Source organism: Panthera pardus, unplaced genomic scaffold (assembly GCF_024362965.1).
Source record: "Panthera pardus isolate Hobbes unplaced genomic scaffold, ASM2436296v1 HiC_scaffold_25, whole genome shotgun sequence".
NCBI classification, from domain to species: Eukaryota; Metazoa; Chordata; class Mammalia; order Carnivora; family Felidae; genus Panthera; species Panthera pardus.
This window is the reverse complement of record NW_026526821.1, coordinates 57322667-57344878: the sequence shown is the minus strand read 5'-3', so window position 1 is coordinate 57344878 and position 22212 is coordinate 57322667. Positions and strand designations below refer to the sequence as shown.

Sequence of the window (22212 nt, the reverse complement as noted above, 5' to 3'; positions counted from 1 at the left end):
TTTCTCAGTGGAAAGCAAACGTGAAGACAAGGTTTGGAGGTTTTTGATGCTCTATCATATAAAATAAGCACCATCAGACCACATTGTTATTAGTGTCTCTCACTATTAAACACCAGATCATGGGGGTCCTTAATCACACGATCCTGAAATAAATGAGAATCAAAGAAGGTCAGAATGTAGCAGTATTTCAGAAGACTCCCCTTCCCCGACTTGAGGCATCAGTGCCACAGAAGTTAGAATTTCCTTACAGAAGGGACCACAATGGTGGCAATCTCTGAGCAGAAGTGTGGGCTTACATGTTTATCTTTTTCATAGGCCTTTTTTTCATTCAACAAGCATTTACTCAGTACCTTATATATGCTAGCATTTCATGCAACTTTTGAAAGCTTCTTTCCTGTAATGTTGTTCTTCTTCTGTAGAATTGTAGTTTTCTAGCAATTGGCAACCCAGGTAATTAATTTAACGTGTTAGATTAATTAATTAATATTTGTTTTAATGATATAAAAGAGAATAGGAAATATAAAAGAGTATCATAAGTCATAAGAGAAAGTATTACTTGAATGTTTTCTTTTTCATTTGTGTGTGTGTGTGTGTGTGTGTGTGTGTCTGTGTGTCTGTGTGTCTCTGTGTGTCTGTGTATGTGTGTATTTGTTGCCATGGGTCATTGTCAGAAAAATTTGAAAAACATTGCTATGATATAAGATAGTAATATGAAAACACAAGCTTTATACTGATGACCATCCAATGCTATCCTAATATTTATATTTTCTTTGTCTTTGATTTAAGATGAGGAAGGCTTTTCTTTGTTTCCAGTAATTATAGCCCCTCCACAAAATGAAATAAAAGAAGTGGAAATTGGTAAGAAAACTTGAAGACTGCTGTGAATGTTACCTGGAGAATCCTTCCATATGACGCTTGGTCTGGATTCTCCAAGTATGGGTCATGCAGTTAACACGATGGATCTTGGGGATTAAATGAAATGTTACATGTAGAAACATCCACCGGGCACTTGTTAATATTAGGAATACCCAGCACTTACATTTGTATTGCAGTTCAGACTATCTTATTTCATTCTTACTTCTCTCCGGGAGGTAGATATTGTTTCCAATTTATGCTTGTGGATACTTAGGCTCAGGTAGGATCAATGATGTGCCCAAGGTTATGGATAATCAGTGATAGAAGGATGAGAACCAAGGCTTTCTGACTCTGCCCATCTCTGCCTTCACTAGTTTCCCACTAGAAATTAGATATAACTCAAGTTCTCGGTCCATAAAACAAGTCCCTTCATGAACTAGTCTTCACCTACATTCTGGCCCATCTGAAGCTATTAACCCCACCTGCCTTGGAGTCCCCTCCACACCGACCACCTCACAGTTGTTACACCGATTGGCAGCATTTCCACATTCTTTCCTGCTTTTGTCCATGTTGTTCCTCCTTCTCATCTCTCAACACTGAGTTCAAATAGCATTCCCCATCCCGCCCTCCTTACTACCATGGGCACCACCAGAGCTTCCATCTAATGAGGTCCAAAGAAACCATTTCTGTGTGCGGCATAGCAGTCCAGAGAAGTCTGGAATGCCTTCTTCTTCTGTATTTCCATGTCATTTGTCAACCTTTCTATAGAACAGTAGAATACCTTGTGTTTTAATCATCTGTGTCTACCCTTATCATCTTCTGAGGCACTCTGCGTCCCTCAACCCTCTTCAGATGCAGAATTCTTGAGTCCAGAACCAAGAGCTCAGTAAGGGATGCCTGAATGCCTGTCCCAAGCAGGAGGGCAGCCCTCACGCTTTCAGTTCTGGGCAGAGGAAGTCTCAAGTACAAGGGGTAGTAATGGAGAGCACTCTTGAATGATTAAATGCTGGGATTGTAGCTGGGTCGAGCAAAATATAGTTTTACCAACAAGGTGACTTACAGAGAGATGAAGAGAATTTGGTAAAAGGAGGAAGGTTTGGAAGAAAGAAGTTAAAAAGAAATTCCAATCTATAGTAAAAAGAAGCCCCACCTTATAATGTCTGATTGGTGAAACCAGAATTATTCACCTTTTTAGTTTCCATGGAAGGTGAGAGGGGAGTGTGAGTGGAGCTTCCTCCAAACTGTGAGCAAAGTGGGTGGAGGCAAGGACACAGAAGGGCTAAGGATGAGGAAGGGGTCTGGAATCAATTCCTGGCACACACCAGGCATTCAACGATTTTTTTCACATTAAATGCAATACTACTGGCAGCACTGAATGTTAATGGTGAGTTTCTTCACTTCTCATCTAGGAAAACCAGCAAGCATACCCTGCTCCGCTTGCTTTGGGAAAGGCTCTCAGATCATGGCCGGCATCCTGTGGAAGGTGAATGGAAGCAAAGTTCAGAACTTTGGAGAACCAAGAATTCACGAGGACCGGGAGCAAAATCAAAGGTATTTTTATACTGAAGTTAAAACATCCCCTCCTCCTCCCACACAATTTGCAACTGCAAAGCAAGCATTAAAGGTAACAGGTTGCCTCCTTAGTTCCAGCAATGAGTTGACTTGTCTGAGCACCGTTTTAAAAATAGAGCCTGTGAGAGAAGAAGATTTATCTATGGAGTATGACTGCGTGGCTCTGAATCTGCATGGTTGGACACGGCACACCATAAGACTAAAGCGGAGAAGTCCAAGTAAGGAGTGTTTCTGAGATTTTGGCCACCCAAGTTAGCTGCATCAACTGTAAGCTGAAATCACTTTCTTGGAGAACAATGTGTTGGCATGTGTGGTTCCATGGGGAGTCTCTCAGGACGAAGAGGCCCATATCATACATTGTGTTTTTCCTCTTAAGATCACTGACCATTTGTAGTCTGGTTTCCCTAGTTGCCTCTCTTTTGTTTTACTTCCCCCTTCCTCCTCTCCCTCCTGCCCCCCTCCTCTTCCCCCTCCTCTAACCTCCCTCCTCCTCTCCCTCCAACCTCCCTCCTCCTCCTCTTTCTCCTCCCTCTCCTCCTCTCCCTCCTCCTCCTATCCTTACTTTCCTTCCTCCAGCCCCCTTCCTCTCCTTCTATCCCCCTCCCTCTCTTCCCTTCCTCCCCCTCTTCCTTTTCTCCCTCCTCCTTTTCCTCTCCTTCCTACTCCTCTCTGTTCTCTCCCTCCTCCCTCCCTCCCCTTCCCTCCTCCCCCTCCTCCCCCACCCCTTACCTTCTCCTGTTGGTTCCTCTTTAACACCCAACTGCTTCCTTGGCCATCCTCCCGATTTCATCAGCTCTCTCTGTCTCACTGTATACGAAAGACAACACACTAAGAGTAAACTGAACATGTTGTTTGTTGCATGACTTTTATGACATGTTATAAACATGTTCTCTTCTATAATTTTTTTTGTCACAAAGAAATTGTTAGTGAAGCTGGCAAAGTGGATAAAAAGGTAAAGCACTTAATTACTGCCCACTCCAGTAAGAAGATCTTAGATGTTACTTTTTAATAAGACATCACGTGCCATCATTGTTAAATTTTATAAAATATTAAATTTGCTTATTTATTTATTTATTTATACTTGCAAAACCTAAAGTGTTTACTCTTTGGTCCTTTCCAGAAAAAGTGTGGGACCTCTGCATTCTGTCCCTTTAAAAGAAATTATTTGTGTGCTAATACTATACTGTATCACTTAGCGTAGCTTTATAATCAACCCTGATTTTGGGTAGAGTCTTCCAATTTTGTTTTCATCAAGATCGTCTTGGCTAGTCTTAGGCCTTTGTACTGCCATATAAATTCTATTCAGACATATTTTGATTATAAACATGTTTTTATTGTAGTTACATAGAGGGTTTTATTGCTTGTTTTATAATTACTTAATGTATAGTAGAAGTCTTCCCATGATATTAAATGTTCGTCTACAATACAATTTTTAATGGCTTCTTAGTATTCAATTATACAGATAGACTATCATTTATCTCACCACATACACTGCTTGGCTACATGTCTTTCTTCTCCTGTCTTTTTAAAAATTCAATTTATTTATGTTTTTATTTTTTGAAGTTTATTTTTGAGAGAGAGAGTGTGTGTGGGCACAGGTGCATGAGCAGGGGAGGAGCAGAGAGAGAAAGAGAGAGGGGGAGAGGGGGAGAGAATCCCAAGCAGACTCCAAACTGTCAGCAAGGAGCCCAGCGTGGGGCTCAGGCTCACAAATTGCGAGGTCATGACCTGACCTGAGCTGAAATCAAGACTCAGATGCTTAACCAACTGAGCCACCCGGGCACCCCCAAAATTTAATTTATTTAAACTAAAAGAAAAGAAGAAGAAGAAGAAGAAGAAGAGGAAAGAAACCAAAACACATTTCTCATACTTCTTCCCCCTCCACCTCTAGTAACTACCAGTCTAAATATAGGTGAGACTCAATGGAAGTCTGATAGCTCGGCTCATTTCTTTATTGTATCTGTTATTCAACATGCAATTCAGGTGCTGCCTTTTACGGGGAGCCTTCCGTGACCGCCAGTTTGGAGTATATGTTTCTTCCAGGTATTTCTGTAGGACCCTATTTCTGTCTCCACACTCATCACACTTATAAAAGTTTGTCTGAGAGTCTGCTGAACATAACTGTAACCTCTGTGAGGTCAGGAATGGCGTCTCACCCATCTTTGTGTGCTCAGTCTGTAGGGCAGTGCCTGGTACCTAGCATGTGTCCAATAAAAATCGGTCCAACGAATAAGCGAATGCACACCAAAGTTATCAAGGAAAACTGTTTTTGTGCATTTCTACTGCTCTAGTGATAAGGCTCAATTATACCACAAAACAGCAGTTTACATTTATGTTTCTCAGGTTGAATAACCTTCCCTGTAACTTGAAAGGGCCAGATTATTTGTAACTTTCCTATAGTTTCATCTGAATCTAGCATGCCTTTAATGACTTCATTATAATTTGCTGCAATAAAATATGGTCATAACAAAAATGTGAAACTGACTACTCTTCAAGAGATTACATTCAGACACTACATATAATCTTTTAAAATGTAACATTCCCTTTCACAAATAATCAGTGGCATATGGGGGCAGGATGTAGAGAATGATCAAATGATCTGTCTTGGGTATAGGTAACAGGAGGACACATTTGTGTAAAGAGTCCAAAACAGACCGTCTAAGAGTCATTGTGCTTCTTATCATCACCTGACCCAGACATTGTTAATCAATGTCAGTGATGACACGCTCTTCCTCTCAGGGGCAGTCTGTTCCTTCCTTCCACTCTGTCGGTGTGTCCCCACAGGCAATGATGTCAGCAAAAATAGTTTTACAAACATATCCTTCCTGAGAACCTGTCAGTTTCCTCACTTGTTTACATTTCCAGGCAAAGACATCCTATTCGTTAGATGATGCATTTAATCTGGTGTAAATGGGCGGGGAGAAAAATATGGTATTTTTACACTTGTAATTCCATGTACAGCGACATGGAAGTTATTTAATGTGTTTGTCAAACAGCAAAAGGGAGAGTTGAACCCTCAGTTTATACCCCTAAGTGGGATATAGCCCCGATTAATTTGGATAAACACAGAAGCACAACCTGACGGAAAAAAATTGGGAGCGATGAAAACGGAGGCCACCAATTTGATATGTTCGTGCTAAGTCTCTGCCTGAGGTGGTGCTTCGGATTTTTGTTTTAATGTAGATTTCAACCACCAATTTGTAAGTTTGTTACCAAACAAACAGAATCATGACTTCCCTGGATGATTTTGAGTGCTATTGAGTTCCGTGGGTCTCCAGCTTTCTCAGTTATAACTGAGTCACCCCAGGACATATGGACAATGTCAAGACGTCATGTTAGGGTAATGTGATGGTAGTGGGCACATGGGTTCCCCAAGGAAAGGGGAAACTGCAGTCTCTGCCCTGACGCTGCCATTGCATCATTATCCCCATGTGAAGCTTATATTGTCACTTTATGAATGTTCTCTCATTACCTGTGTATTGGAATTGTTTTCACGTTACATGTACTTGGTGACTTTTTTCCTTCTGGTTTATTTGTATTTTCTATGTTTCCCTTGTTTTTCTTCAAATTCACATGGTTACACTCTGGGGGGGGGCGGGGGCTGGCTGGCTTAGTCGGTGGAGCGTGTGACGCTTGATCTTGGGGTCATGAGTTTGAACTCCATGCTGGGTATAGAAATTACTTAAAAATAAAATCTTAAAAAAAACCACAAAAAACATGGATACACTCTGTTTTGACAACTGTGTAAATTAAACAAAAACAGTTGCTACAGTAGCTCGCCACAATGAATGCCTTTATTTCTAATCACAGAATAAAAGAAATTACAACACTGCCTTGAGGCTTAGAAAACCAAAACTCTAAAAGCTTATGTTCCCATATTATTCAATGTGATTAAATAAATATTCGATACTCATAAGAATAGTAGTACACATTTATTCATTGTTTCCTTTGAACCTGTCTATTTATTTTCCATTAAATTTCTCATTTATTCGATCAATATTCCATGAAGAAGAGACTGTTACTATCATCCAATTTTGCAGCGAAGGAAACAGAAGCAAATGGAGGTTGAATAAGTTACCAAATATTCTAGTTAGAGCCAGGATTCCAACTTAGACAGTGCTTTTCTGTTTATAAACACCTTCAGAAAGTATTTGGTGTTTAATCATTACATTAACAGGAAGGTATGGGACTTCAACTTCCTTTACTGACTTGGTTAACTTCTTTCCTCCTGTTGAAAGCAGCCGGTCACATGCACACTTACTTCACCAAAACCTCCACACCCCCAGAGTGTGCCTAGGTAGGACCTTTAGAGAGAGTGAACTGGGGCAGGGTGTGGACAATCCTGTTGAAATGCTTTACTTAGGGAGTGTCTATTATTTACACTAATGACAGTGCAGTCAGTAAACTCTCTGCCAATTTTCAGCAACACCCTCTGCTCCCTGGTTTTGAATCACTTCACCTTGGCCGTTCTTCATTTCATGGTGCTGGATGCTCAGCAGGCCGATGAGCCAAGGGAGGAATTTGTGACTATGGATAAGTCACAAATTTTCTATGGCAAGCCTAGGAACCCATGCTTTGAGACGTCATGTGAAAATGCAGGGAGAACACTGTAAGAATCAAATCTTATGTGAGGTCCTTCTCACGTTCATCTTTCAGGGGCACTATTTGTAAGAAGATAGTTAATTCCAAAGAGAGAAGTAAACCTAAAATGTCCAAGAATACTATTAATAAGTATTGAAAATGGGAACCATCTTGCATATAGACCTTGTGCAGAAGTGAGTACAGGACCCAGTTCAATGGTGGCTAAATGATGTCCACCATGAGAAAAGTAAGGGGTGTGTAGAACCTAAAACCCCAGTAGTTTGACTTCTCCATCAGTGATGCTTTAGTGACTTACAAGATTCTTGTTTCTTCCCTGCTTTCTTGTGCCCCCAGCCCCAGATGCAGTAAGACCCCAAGACCTGTTGATTCATTCTCTTTCATGCCCCAATACCAGGTACATCCATTCCTTTCTCATTCTTACAGGAGTCTGAGCCCTCCTTACCTCTAACTGCCAAGTATTACAGAAGCTTCCCATCAATTTTACTCTAAGTTCCTACAGCCTCTCCCACAGAAACAAACCTTCCCCTACGTTCGGATGAATCTTGCTTATAAACCACTTTTGTTGTTAACACTCCACTCAAGACTCATTGGGGCTCCTGTGACCTTTACAGTAAAGACAAAATACCTTGACAGGAATCTCAAGTCTGGTCAGAACCTCGCCCTGACACATACTTCTTACTGTGTCTGCCTCTAACTCCCCAAAATGGATCACTCCAGTTCCTCAGAACACACACACACCACATCTCTGCCCTCGGGCTCATAGCATCCACTGTAGCCAGGAATACATTTTTCTTTTTTCTTTTTAAAGTTCTCTAAAACATACGTATTCTTCAGGGACCTCCTCCTGCAGGAAGGCTTCCTTGCCCAGTCCAGCACGGAGCCAGCACTCTTAAGAACCTCTGCCAGCTAAAATCGCACTTTTACCTACTATCTTAGTTAAGTTTACATGGCCTTGACACCTTTTTTGCTCTGAGAATCCCCTACGATGCCTAGCCTTGCACAGAGTAGGTGCTCCATAAATGTTCACTTACTGATTCTTAAAGCAGCCATGAAAATTCCAGGGAAGCATCTTTTGTATGAATCTCTCATATGCCCAATGGAGGTCAGCATCCATATATATTTGTTTATTTTACCTTGTTCTAGAAACAATAGTGATCATTTTTGTCTTCCCTTTATCTTTTGAATAGTTGACCATCAAAGTACCTACTACATACTGACAGGATTTAGCATCTTGTTAATGCTAATCAATATCATGGTGATAATGCTAAAAGTGTTCTGGATTGAGTTTATTCTGCTCTGGAGAGACATAGCTAGACCTTACAAAAGTAGGAATGGTAAGTGGCAAGTTTCAAATTTTCCTTCAAAAGAAAAGGATCCATAATGGCTGATGGTTACTTGTCTGTTGATCTCTTAACAGCTGTCGACTAAATCCAGATTTTGCTGATAAATGTATTCAAAGTAGACCTTTTTTTTTTTTTTCAGTTCACTTAGTAGCCATTTTCTATCCTTTTTTGTTGCTTCTCATGGTTCTGAGATTCATCTCAACACCTCAGATTTCCTTCCCAACAGGATTGCTGTTCCTACTAAATAACAGAATCTGCCCCAAGCCCAGAGTGGTTTAAACAGTTTGGAAAATGTGTATTGGTGAAACTTCATGGAATTTAAAACATTAAAAAAATTTTTCCCGTTTTCCAGAAGTGAACAGTTTAGAAGGGGCCATCAGAATGCGGGTGTATTTTGCCAGAAAGCCCATTCCATAAAGAGTCCTATCTATGCACATAAGTAGACACATGAAAGAATACAATTGTGCCCCGCTAAACAAGAACACCATTCTTTCCTTTGGATGAAGATATATTTTACATTTTCCCTATGGTCCTCTCAATTCGGGCTAATTATTCGATTTGTGGGAAATACAGATGCTTTAAAAAATTCTACTTGAGCATTTCCGTTTCCTTGGGTAAGCACGGAGAAAACAAAAGAGAAAATTGAGATCTGCCCCAAACAGCAGAAGAATTCATTATCCATGACTATAAATATTTCTCAATAAATTATTACTCACACTTGACAATATGATGTGATGAGCTAAACTGGACGGGCTCTTGCCTATTCTCTCTCGTTCAGTGTGAGACAGTGAAGAGGTGAACTTTAGGATTAAGATTGATTTTCTGATGACTTTCTGTAGCAGTAGATTGTCCTCACCATCTCTGGATTCCAGAATATTTTGGGGGGTGGGATACAATCACCACCAACCATAAAATCAAGTGAAGAATGTCTAGCGAGAGTCAAATTTGGAGAACCAAGTAATAAAGTTGCTTTTCTTGTTCTCATTTTCAGATGGAAAGATCTACGATGCTTACGTTATCTATCCGCGGAACTATACAAATAGTCCTGAGAGGGCCAGCGCTGTGGGATATTTTGTTTACCAGATTCTGCCTGATGTTCTGGAAAATAAATGTGGTTATAACTTATGCATTTATGGGAGAGATGTGCTACCTGGAGAAGGTAAAGCTGTCAAAATACATCAAGGACAGGGGCGCCTGTGTAGCTCAGTCAAAGGACCAACTCTTGATTTCGGCTCATCATGAGCTCATGTTTCACTGGATCCAACCCCGCCTCGGGCTATGCGCCAGACAGAGACTGAGATTCTTTCCCCTTCTCTCACTGTCCCTCCTCCCTCTCAAAATAAAATAAACTTTAAAAAATACATTAAGGACAGAAATTCACATTCGTCAGAACCCTAAGAGATAGGTGGTCTTCTCCCTGTGTTGGATAGGGAATTGCAATCATTATTCCACGCCTTAAAACCAGGGTTTTTAAGTATTGCTCTGGAAGAAAGAGATACTTACTCTTTGCTCCTCCTGCCCCCATAGCCAAACCGATCGTGACGTTGTCGCAGGAGTGTCAGTGACGTGAAGACACAGTAAGCGGTCTTTGCGGTGTGGATTTAGCAAAGCACTGCCCCTACTTACTTCCCACATCCACCACTAACATAACTGACATTTCTTAGTTCTCTCTAGAAGAATTGAAAGAGGACTCACAAAACAAAGAATTTTGTTCTAATATCCAGAGGCATTGGCTACGATAGTTGAAAGGCCTCAGAGTCTTTCTTTATGACTTTCCTTGTATAGGGGAAACATTTGCAGATGTATATTCTCACAACTAGAGCTGTCTTCTGTTTCATCAAGTGTAGTCAATTCCATGTACCTTTGAGAGTAATTCTGGCATTTCAGAAGCGGTTCTCCTTGTCTCTCTACATTTATGTCAAGTACCCATGAACCCTCCTTAAGGCCCTTCTCAAATTCCTCAGGGACCAGGAAGCATGTGGAATATGAATGAGGCAGGAGCATCATGAGGGTAATTCCAATAAAGCAAATGCTTAGTAGACTGTGAACTTAACCTGGCATTTCCACTGAAAAGAGGGATTCAGCATCTATAGATTTAAAGGAATACATGGAAGGTGAAGCCGGTTTGTCCGGGAATATTTATTTGGGCAATGTTAATCACCCCATAATGGCTTGGGAGGCTTATAAAATGAACAATCCAGGAAAATGTAATCCAGGTTTCCTCTGGATTCTTTCTCCCTCCTCCAACTCTCCCTTTGGCTACTCAGGCCAGTCGAGAGGAGCAAGTCATGGTGCTCGAATGTTCTTTTTCATGTGACACACCGGCACAGGAAGCTGCAGGGATTCCATCTGTTCGTGATGTCACAGCACCTGCTACACTTGGCTGCAAGCTCTTCATCTCTTCTTTCTGAGATCCATTGACCTCACTTGTAGCTCCGTCTCGCTCCAGACAGCTCGCTGATGCTCAAGCTCGTGTAGCCTGCATTGTGCTGGTTTTCATGTGAGAAGACTTCCTACTTCCCCTCCCTCAAGGGGAAGCCTTCTGACCTTACTTCAACCAAAATAAAATCAGATCTAACAAAACACCACCAAACTTCACTCTTCCCTTAGAAAAAGATTATGACTGCCTGCATCAGTATATTTCTTCCCCTCCTAGGTATCTTCCGTTTGCTCCTTCAAATCCACTCTGCATCCCACTCCATCCAATGGCCCTGGGTGGCTGGTCATTATGGAATCCATCACACCCCTGCCTTCTGCTCCACGCTGAGTTTGGCCAAGAGGGAGCACCGGGGACAGGTCAGAGGCAGGCATCTTGTGAGGTTGCCAGGGTGGCTGGGCTCCTTTCTCCCAAAGCAAGGGCTCTTGATAGCTGCTTTCATACTCATTAGGTTCCATAACTGCTTCCTCCCCTTCATACCTGGAGGGTGGTAATGCCTCCTGTGTTATTTCTAATGTTGGGGGTTCTGAGGTATCTCTCATTGATTTCCCTTGGGTCTGCCCACATCTTTTATAAATTGACCTTTGATTAAACTCTCTTAAGTCAGTCCTTTGAGTATGCCAAGTTTTATGTTGGGATCCTGACCAACATAAGGTCTCTACCTGGCAGTATTTAACATTTATTTCCCTAGTTCCCACTACATGAATTGGCAGTCTTTCAGCTGCCAGCCTCTAGGAATATCTTGAGTGGTTTCATTCATGGTTAAGCTTCTTTGATCGTGCTGTTACCTCCTTGCGGTGAGAGCTGAGTATTTTACATGTTCTTTCTAAGTCTGTCCAGAAGTTACCTGCTATCATCTTGGAGTTGATGCTGTATTAACTCCAACTTGATAAGGGGATCTGGTCTTCCTTAAGATTTTTCTAGTCTGGATCAAATCAGCTTCTAAAACAGAGATCCTGGGGAAAGACATGAATCCAGGACTCCCCATGAATCAGTTCAGAGAAGCAAGGGTTCCTAAGAGTTAAAGTTCTAAGCCCTATTAAACACATAAACTAATATTCGAAGAGGGCAACATGTAGTTAATGAACTTGAATTCTAAGTCTCTTGCTAAATATCTCTACATTCCCATTTAACTCCAAGGACTCTGTTTTAGCTAGGACCCCTCTACCTGAGAAGGAAGAAGGCTTTGGGACTGATGTTCTGACAGTGAGAAGGAGAAGATGAACACAAGTTGTCCATCCAAGCTCATTCCCACTTTCCTGAATAAAGAATTGATCAGTGTCAGAATCTCATGGCAGGCTATAACAATAACAGTTTTTTAAAGTTCAGAACATTTATGATCAAAGCATTAGACTTAAAAATGCATCAACAGGAAATCTGGTCCATGTCTTTTATCCCCAGATGCAGCCACCTCAGTGGAAACCAACATAGGAAAGAGTAGGCGGCACATTTTTATCCTGACTCCTGAAATCACTCACTGCAGGGAGTTTGCCTATGAGCAGGAGATCGCCTTGCACAGTGCCCTCATCCAGAACGACTCCAAGGTGATTCTTATAGAATTAGAGGCTCTGAGCAAGCCAGGAGGGATGCAGTTTGGGGAGCTCCAAGATTCCCTCAAGCACGTCGTGGAAATGCAAGGTACCATCAAGTGGAAGGAAGATGATGTGGCCAACAAACGGTCCCGGAATTCCAAGTTCTGGAAGCACGTGAGGTACCACATGCCTGTGCCAAACAAACCCTCAAGGAAGACATCCACTTGGGCTTCCCTGAGTACCCAGGGGCAGTAGCGCTTGCTTTGATGTGCTGGTGCACCAGATTTCCTAGATCTGTATTCCTTCTGGCAGGATTATGCCCCTGGGCCAGACCCTGGAGCAGAGGCATGAGAAATGGGGACATGTCAAGGGTGTTCAGGCCTCAGGTTTCATCTAGCAACTTTACTTCCATTTTCCTGATTCTGGATGGATGCAAAATGCCCCGAAATTTTTATCCTCACTCCCCCTCTCTTCACCCCACATTTCCTTCCCTTTCTCCTTTTGCTGGTCTTTCTCCATAAGACCTAGGATCTTTTCACTATTCTTTTTTCCCTCTTTCTCTCTCTTTCTTGTTCTCCTGCCCCGTTTTCCTTGTCAATATTCTACATTTTGAACAAACGAAAAGCATTAGAGCGAAATTTTCATGTAACCGTGAAGAACACTCCGATTCCCACAAGCAGAATATTAGCAGCAAATCTTGTTTCCAACCTACCAAAAATTATTATATTTTATTTTAATGGATGCTAAGTTTTATCATCTCAATATTGTGGATACCATTGGGGTCCCTTACCCAACTGCCATTACAATCAGTATTTGCAGTTCTAAAGTCGCTTTGATATATTTTTATTCTCTTTAGAAATATTTTTTTCTCACTCTAAAAGTTACAGAAGAACAGAAAATATCAAAGAAGAAAAGAGTGAGTATTATCCACAAATCCATCATCCTAAGATAATGACTTTTAAACATTTGGGTAAATTCGTATTTAAAAAATTTTTAACTTGTACTTAAATGTTCTGTTAATATAGCTGAGCTGGCACAGTGTGTAGGGTTTATACATTTTTTCTACTTAACATCATAATAAAAACACTTGACATGTCACTTAAATTTTAACATTTTAACTATTCATAGAGTTCTATTTCACTGTTGTGCCACAGCTGACATGCCTAATTAGTTATTGTTGTATATTTGAGTTGTGTTGAGTTTAAATAACCATCATTATAAGTAATTTTGCAATGACCATACCAGCATATTTTATATTTCCCAGTTACAATTTTTGAACTTAAAACAATGTTTGTTTATTTATTTTGAGAGAGAGAGAGAAAGAGAAAGAGAGTGGGGGGAGCGATAGAGAGAGAGAGAGGGAGACAAAGAATCCCAAACAGGCTCCAGGCTGTCAGCACAGAGCCCAATGCGGGGCTCAATCTCACAAACTGTGAGCCAAAACCAAGAGTTGGATGCTTAACCGACTGAGCCACCCAGGCGCTCCCTATTTTTATTTTTTAATTTGAGAAATTGGTTTGTTATAACATTTCTATGAAATTAGTAAAGCATTTTGACAGAACCCTTTGATAAAAGTGACGTCAAGGTATGCAGTCAAGACCACTCCTTGAAGGAGTTCACATAGCCTCAGGGGCCACAGAGCCCATCAGTGGATCCGGAACTCAGCAGTGTCCTCTCAGGCTGGGAGTCCTGTCAGAGCTCAGATTTTACAGGTGGATGGAGATCTTACCCTCAGCTGAGCTGCTTTAAAATGTGTATGATTTCAGATTTAGCTACAAAAGAAAACTGCACTCCAGACCCTCGACAGCAAGTATAATTTTGCATTGTCACTCAATGCCTTACTGAGCCTTGCTTGAAAAGAGATCATATTTCTGGAAGGTTGCCTAAAGGATCTGCAGTTACCCATCCTTCTATGTACCCTATAATCTGAATCTATACTCCCTGGATTAAGGTTACCAGATAAATTACAAGACATCAGTTAAAGTTGAATTCCAAGAATGAATTTTCATATGAAATTGATCTGAAATTCAAATTTAGCTGCGAATCTTGTATTTTTATTTGCTAAATCTGATTCTCCCTATGCTGGTGGGCTATTGTGCTTTTCTGTGGTGACATCTGATTTCGTTGAATTAGTAAAAAAAAAAAAAAAAGCCTGTGAGAAGGATGCCCTATAAATGATTGGTCAGCATCACCTAATTTGGAATCAACAATCTATTCTCTGCTCTCAACCAGCTGTGTGACTATGAGTAAGTTACTCAACTTCTCCAAAATGTCTCCAAAATTACCTTAGGTAACATGAGAATAAACCATACCAAACTCTTTGTATTTTTGTGCGAATCAAAAAGCAGAAGAAGACTCTTTGGACCAGAGAAGAATTCAATAAATGGCAACATCTCATTGTGCTTTTTGAAGCGTGGATGATACTCCAAGTCCTCTCGCAATGAGCGCCTCTGAAGGATGTTTCTCCACCCTCGCCATCAGGAATAGATGTGCCTTTAATCCTGCTTCCCCACCCACCTAGACTTACAGACATTTGTTTGGTGGATGGACACAGGGAATTTTGGAACTGATTTTATTTACCTCTTTGCATTAGCTACTTGACAGCATGGAGACCAATTTGGGCTCTTTCTACAGCAAGTACGTACATAGGCTATCACAACAAGGAATTTATAATAATCTCTTCCCTGTTTTTGATACACTTTCTTTTTAAATATATTTTAACTGTGTGTATTATATGCTGCTTTGCCAGTATTCAACGTTTACATTTCCTGAACATGAGCTGAGTATCTCTTTGAGAAGGGCAGGGAGAGGAAGAGGTCTGGAGGGGTATTCAGGTGAATCAGGCATACCCCTTACTTATCTTATGGGGTTAGAACGGGGAGGGACAAGGGGAACACTTCACAGAACCAGACAGGGCTGGCCCTAGGAGCAACTCTGAGCTCTTTTCTGCAGTGCTTCTTTCCCCAAACTTACACACCACCTCCCAAGTCATCTGAGCTTCAGTTTCTGCAAACTAAGGATGGAGAAGAAGAACTCTGAGGTCTTTCTCAGCTCTCATAGCCGGATTCCAAGCATATGCTCACAGAGACACCACAGAACTTCCAGAAGCCTGGATTCTCCTGCCAGCAGTACCACCGACCTCTCTCGCTTCCTTCATCTGTACCATCAGAGTGACAAGTGCTTCATGTACCATACAAGGTAGTGTGAAATACAATGAATACAGCCCAAACCAGTGATGTGTCTACCTTGTGACCCGGGTTTAAATTCTGGTAAATTATAAAGACACAAAGAATTGCTCTTGCTTGAGTCAAATTTGCATACAATAAAAGGCAAGATTTTAAGTTTGATGAGTCTTGACAACTACGCATACTTGTGTAGCTATCATCCTAAACAAGATAGAAATAGTTCCTTCACCCCCGGACGTTCCATCCTTCCATTTCCCAGTCAATCCCTCTCCTCAGAGGCAGTGTTTTGATTTCTATCTCTATGGATTAGTTTTGTCAGATCTTGAAATTTCTATCAGTAAAGTTAGGCGCGCAGCATTGTGACTCCCTACTTCCACACAATGTAACATTTTGAAGATTCATCAATGTTTTGCATGTGTCAGTAGTTTGTTCCTCAGTATTACTGAGTGGTATTCCATTGTATGGCTGTACACGGTATGTTTAACCTATCCCTGTTGATGGACACATGGGTGGTTTCATGTTGTACCTACTGTGGATCTGGAGACTGTGAACACTCTTGTGGACTTGTGTTTGTATTTTTCTTAGCTCAATACCTAGGACTGGTCCCTTTTTGGAAACTGTCAAATTGGCAAACTGTACCATTTTATGTTTCCTACAGTTATGTATGAGACTGCTCTTACGATTGAGTCAATCCTCACCGATGATTGGTATTGTCAGGCTTCTTTTCGTTTTAGTTATTTCAGTGGGTGACAAATGAACCTCATTATGGTTTAATTTGCAGTTCCCTGATGATTAATGATGTTGAGCCTTTTTCATGACCTTATTCACCAATAAGATTCATGTATTGCTCAATGAAAGTAAAGTCTTCTGCACATTTTTAGATTGTGTTGTTTCTCTTCATATTGTTGATGTGTGGAAATTTTTAAAATATATTCTGTATATAAATTCCTCTTCATATAGGTGTAAGGTGAGAATTGTTCCAGGCTTACCTCCTTACCTCTTCCTTTTTTTAAATGAAATCATTGATTAGCAGACATTTTTAATTTTGATAACATCCAATTGATCAATTTTTCTTATGTGGTTAGTGTTTTATGTGTCCTAAGTTTTTGTTTGTTTGTTTTTGTTTTTGTTTGTTTGTTTGTTTTACCTCAACATCATGGAGATATTCTCCTATGGATCTTCACGAAGTATTTATGGTTCCAGCTTTTACGTTCACTATGATCACATTGTCCACTGTGAATTAATATTTGTATATAGGATGAAGGGAGGGTTAAGCTTCATTTTTTCCCCCACAGAGATGCCCAATTTTTTCAGCAACACTTGTGAAAAAAATTTTCTTTCTCCATTGAATTGACATGGTGCCCTGGTCAAAAATCAATAGGCTGTAAATGTGTGGGTCTATTACTCTACTCTCTATTATTTTCTGTTTATATGTTCATGCAAATATCACAGTTAAGATTAGTATTGCCTTATTGTAAACCTTCAAGTCAGTGTAAGTCTTTGTTCTTTTTTCCCCAAGATTGTTTCAACTATTCTAGATCATTTGTATTTGCACATAAATTTTAGAAACAGTTTCTCGATTTCTTTGAAAATTCCTCCTAGGATTTGGATTGCATGAAATATGTAGACTCTATAACGTATAGAGTCAAAAATGTATAGACTATATAAACTCCACAGTTTGTGCAGAATAGATATCTTAACAATTTTTAGGTCTTTCCAATCTTCCAATTTTTAGGTCTTTCATTTTTCTTGGCAGTATTTTGTAGGTTCCATTGTAGACAATTTGTACATGTTTCAAGGGACTTATACCCTGGTATTTAATTTTTATGGTATTATACGTGGTATTATTAACAAGGTTCATTTTTCAAATTTCCATTACTAGTATATAGAATTACACTTGAGTTTGTATATTGGCTTTTTATTCCATGGTTTTGCTGAACTCACCTATTATTTCCAGTAACTCTTTTGTGAATTTCAAAGGGTGATCATGAAATCGACCGTCTGTCAAAAACAGTAGTTTTATCTCTTCATTTCCAATCTGTATGTCTTCTATTTTTATTTCTTTGCTTATTACAACAGGATTGTCCCAGATGAAAGATAACATCCTTATCTTGTTCCCCATCTTAGAAAAAAAAAAAGCAAAGTGTTTCGGTATTAATGATGAAACTACCTACAGGTTTCTTATAGACATTCTTTATCAGATCAAGACTGTTCCTTTCTATTCTCGGTATTCCTAGTGTTATTTGAAGAAAGTCTGTTGAATTTTGTCAGATGCTTGTTCTTATTGCATTTGAGATAATTATATGATTATTCTCTTTTATTATATGATGAATTATTTTGACCGAGTAAAAAGGATGAAAACCACTGTCTCATTAAACGTTCTTCCTGTCAGCCATGGTTTCGTTCTTCACTTTTCTTGGAAAGACCCTACCACAGACCAGTCTAAAAATGTATCCTGAGTTCTACCACACTAAAACAAAAAAGCAAAAAATTAGGAGTACAAGTTCTCCTTTGCCCTTCTTTTGTTCTAAACAATTTAAAATTTCAGTTCAACACCTCTGACACATCTCCATTACTTCCTAGGAGAGAACCGCCCCCCCCCCCCTCCCCAACCCCCAGTACAGGCAGAAGGCCTCGGCACAGGTCTGAGGCTTCAGTGCTTCAGACAATGGCTTCCTCCTCCCCTTGGGTAACTTCTAGAAGCCGTCCTGTCATAACCAAGGGCTGTTACTTGGCCTCTTTCCTGTCTACAGCCCCCCACCCCCTGCTCCTTCCCCTTGACCACAGACGGTGCCCCTCTGCCCCACGGGCCGGTTGACTTTACTCTGGCGCAAACCTTTCGGCGGCCTGTAGGGTGTGCAAGAGCAGCTCCGAGCGCCCAGGGCACTGCAGGTCCCTCGGCCACCGCCCACCAGCCGAGAGTTCCCGAGACCCGCCGTGCCCCGCCGGGGACCGCAGCCGATCTCCGTGCAAGGGCGAGGCGGGATTTTCCAGCTGTGTGCAGTTGCCGCCGCGATCAAGCAGCTCCCGGAACTCAGAGGCGGGGCGCCCAGGTGGAGGAGCCCAAACCCCAAGAACGCTGGGAGGGGCGCCCCAGTCAAGGAGCACTCCGGGGCCGGAACGCCTGCCCCAGGGCGTACCCCCCTCAGAAGAGCACCGCAGACTGGGAGGATTCCCCTCATCCCTTAGCCCCCCCCCCCCCCCCCCCCCCCCCCACTGGGAGCAAACCTCGACCAGGAGCATCTTCGATCGGAGCAACCCAGACCTGGAACACTCTGCGGGACCCAGCAGCGCCCCACTTCCAGCACTGCAGACACTGGGCAGGGGCAGCGTCCCACCTACAGCCTTCGCGGCGGCTGCCGGACGCTTTTTCTTTCTTCTGCTTTTTTTTGTCCCCCCCTCCCCCCTTTTTTTTCCTCCAACCTTCTCTAGTTGCCTTATATCTTTAATCACACTTGCGGCTCCTCTTTCCTTTCGTGTTTCACAGCGCTGGGGAGGCGGCGATTGCAGTTTCTCACCTGCTGTTTGAACTCCTGCCTCTGTCGCCGAGGCCACCAGGGTGGAGGAGGGACGGCCGCCCCCGCGCCAGCCTCGGGGACTCCCCTCTGAAGGTAAGAAGCGGCGCCCGGATGCCATCCTCACCCCCTGCCCCCTCCCCTCTGCTGCCGGCCCGCCTGGCAAAGGGCGACCCAGCCTCCTGGGGCCAGGGTTCTGAAAACAAGATCAGCTTAGTATGTATGCCATTATGTGTACAGGTCTGCCTCCACTTAGGATGAGGGTAGTCCTGACAGACCCAGCCTAAGCTGAAAATATCTTAAGTCACTGGAACATGAATCTATTTTTTGAACATCATAGCTTAGCCCAGCCTACCTTGAAGGTGCTCAGAACACGTACAGTAACCTACAGCTGGGCAAAATCCTTTATCACAATGCCTGATTCATAATAAATTGTTGAGTATCTCATTCAGTTGATCGGATAGTGTGATGAAACTGAGAAACAGAAAGGTTGCCTGGGTACAGAATGGTTGTAAGTGCATCTATTGTTCACCCTCGTGAACCCCTGGCCCACTAGGAGTTGAGACTAGAGAGGATCCTAGGGCGTAACACTAGCCTGGGGGAAGATACAGATTCAAGGTTCCAGGTATGGTTTCCACGGAATGTGTATCTCTTTTGCACCATCATAAACTAAAAAAAAAAATCATAAGTGGAGTCACCATATGTAAGGACTGTATATATATATATATATATATATATATATATATACACCGATATGTATATAAATATTGAGTATATATGTGCATGTGTCTGCATATACACACACATATATATGCACACACACACACATGAATAGTTGGTGAGACAGCATCATCAACTTTCCCTGATAGTATAATTTTAAAGGTTAAAACTTCCCCAATTTTTTTTTTCCTGAAAAAGTGAAAATGGCTAAAATATTTGGTAGTTTTCACTTATTAAGCTCTTGTCTGTCATGGCGTAGAAAACTTTTAGATGCACTGTTTTTATTTATTCTTCCTGTAGGCCAAATGAAGTAGGCACTATCATTATGCTTAATTAAAGGAGGAGAACCAAAGCACAGGGATGTTTAGTTATTTATCCAAGGGCATCCAGCTACTAAGTAATAGATCACAGATTCACAACAAAATTTCTCTGATTCCAAAACGTTTGCCTTTAATTCGAGCTGCCTCCAGGAGTGAGAACCCTGAGCAAATTGCACTGCAGTTATGAGACAAATTAATGACTGGGCAATCCCAGGCAGATATAGACACCTGAGGTGATTGTATGAATTTCACCCCCTTCCCCTGGTCTATTCTTGGGAACCTCCACCAACACTCATTTGGTGCTGTGCAACGCTGGGATCTGGGGCACACATCTCAACCCAAGGTCCTTGGATGGTTTGGGAGGGTGTAGATTTGGGAGAAACTGGGTTTATGCAGGTTCTGGGACGGTATGACTGCTCCCCCCTCCCACCAGCACAAAAACATATAAAGGCTCTGAGCAAGTGGTGTGGGAACACGGAAAGACAGGGTCTCTGACCTCAGGGAAGTCCCAGGGAGCAGGGATGAATCAGGAGTAAGGGGAATGCAGTGTGGTACAAGTGTGCAGGTGTCTGGGGGCACCAGCCATTGGAGAGCTTCCTTGAGAAGGCAACCATTGAGCCAGGCTGTTAGAATTCAGGGAGCCGACAGTTAGAAGCAGGAAGGGTTCAAGTAGCAGGACTGGCACAGGCACAGGTGGAGGTGGGGGAAGCAGAAGGATCACAGCAGGTGTCTGTGGAAAAGACTATGAAATGGGAATGATTCTCCTGGCCCTGCACAGGGCAACCCTCGTTCAACATAAATGCTGCTTTCCTTGGAGTGGAAGCATGGATGTGCACGCACATGTGCACATGTGTGTGTTTTATGTCCAAGATCACTTTTTCCTCTTTGCATTTGGTAGTTTTGTCATCTCGAAGGCTGAGTGAAACACTTAGGCATTGAACACTGTAGAGAAAAAGTTATTTTAAAAATCACTGGTGTTAAGATTTTCATCAAGGCAGCTTATCTTAGGAGGTACTCAATTATGTTTTGCTAATCAGGGTGATTTTCACGGAAGCAATCTACATCTATTTATGTGGGTCAGTGTAACTTTCTACAATCTGGACCTATTCACCTGGTCCAGTCTCAGCTTCCTCAGCAGAAATTCTGTGAACTATTATTATTTTTTTCTAGAGAATGGTCACTTTGCTCAGGGTGGGGTCTATAAGCAGGGCAGTTGGACAGACCCAGGGACTCAGGAATGAACATTCAGACACTCTGCAGGGGCCCTGGATAGTACCACGCTGGGTTCAGAGAAAACAGTTGGCTTGTGTCTGTATCCTCACTCTAAGTCACACAATTTTTAGGAGAGAACCTTCTTCTTTTAGAGAAAACTTCATTCCATTTGGTGATTTAGGGGAAGTTTGTGAGTATTCTTTGTGTGTGTATGTGTGTGTGTGCACATAGATACTCACTTATATACACATACATATATATGCACAGATACTTAATGTCTCAAATAATAAATATTATCGTTAAATGTGTATATTTGTGATCTATTAAATTTACTTTTAAGTATACAAATAAGCCCCCTAGATTAGTGTCTTTCTACCTTGGCTGCATATTAGAATCACCTGGATGATGTTTAGCAATCAGGAAGCCTAGGCTGTACCTCAGGTGTCTGGGTGGGGACCCAGGCATTATTATTATCACTTTTTTTTAAGCTCAAGGTAGACTTCACATTCACTATTAAAACATATTTTCCAAGATGTCATGATTTAAGAAGCATTTCAAAAGTAAGATTATGCGGGTGTAACAGTGGATCAGGCGATCACCTAAGATGCCCAACTGTATATAGTTAATGAATCTAATGTGTGTGTTAATTCAGCAGATAATAAACAAACATAAAATAAAGTGTATCCGTTAGCGATAAGTGCTATGAATGGAAAAATAAAACACAACGGAAGAGGAGAGAGAGAGTGGTGTGTGTGTGTGTGTATGTGTGTGTGTGTGTGTGTGTGTGTGTGCTTGCATATATTTGCACTTCCTGAGCAGTAATACTGTTAGATTTCCACAGAATGCTTGCACAGAGGACCCATACTTATAACTATGCTGTCAACACATAGGAAAGGCAGGACTCTTTAATTAATTATTC

General features: G+C 41.6%; 2 protein-coding genes across 7 annotated transcripts in view; both read left to right on the top strand.

The window, feature by feature from the left end:
* The window catches only part of IL1RL1 (interleukin 1 receptor like 1), a 69420-nt gene extending 55718 nt beyond the window's left edge, over positions 1-13702 (top strand). For 3 of the 4 annotated variants that reach the window (XM_019428520.2, XM_019428519.2, XM_019428518.2), the window contains exons 6-11: positions 787-858; positions 2265-2406; positions 2500-2645; positions 8217-8363; positions 9364-9531; positions 12211-13702. In XM_019428520.2, coding sequence (XP_019284065.2) covers positions 787-858; positions 2265-2406; positions 2500-2645; positions 8217-8363; positions 9364-9531; positions 12211-12596 — 1061 coding nt within the window. In that variant the 3' untranslated portion in view covers positions 12597-13702. The remainder of the gene's footprint in view (positions 1-786; positions 859-2264; positions 2407-2499; positions 2646-8216; positions 8364-9363; positions 9532-12210) is intronic. The other variant, XM_019428521.2, reaches the window with a different exon arrangement.
* A 5023-nt stretch (positions 13703-18725) lies between these two features.
* IL18R1 (interleukin 18 receptor 1) overlaps positions 18726-22212 on the top strand; it is a 36250-nt gene continuing 32763 nt past the window's right edge. For all 3 annotated transcript variants that reach the window (XM_053890507.1, XM_053890508.1, XM_019428517.2), the window contains exon 1: positions 18726-19137. The gene's annotated coding sequence lies outside the window, so the exon portion shown is untranslated. The remainder of the gene's footprint in view (positions 19138-22212) is intronic.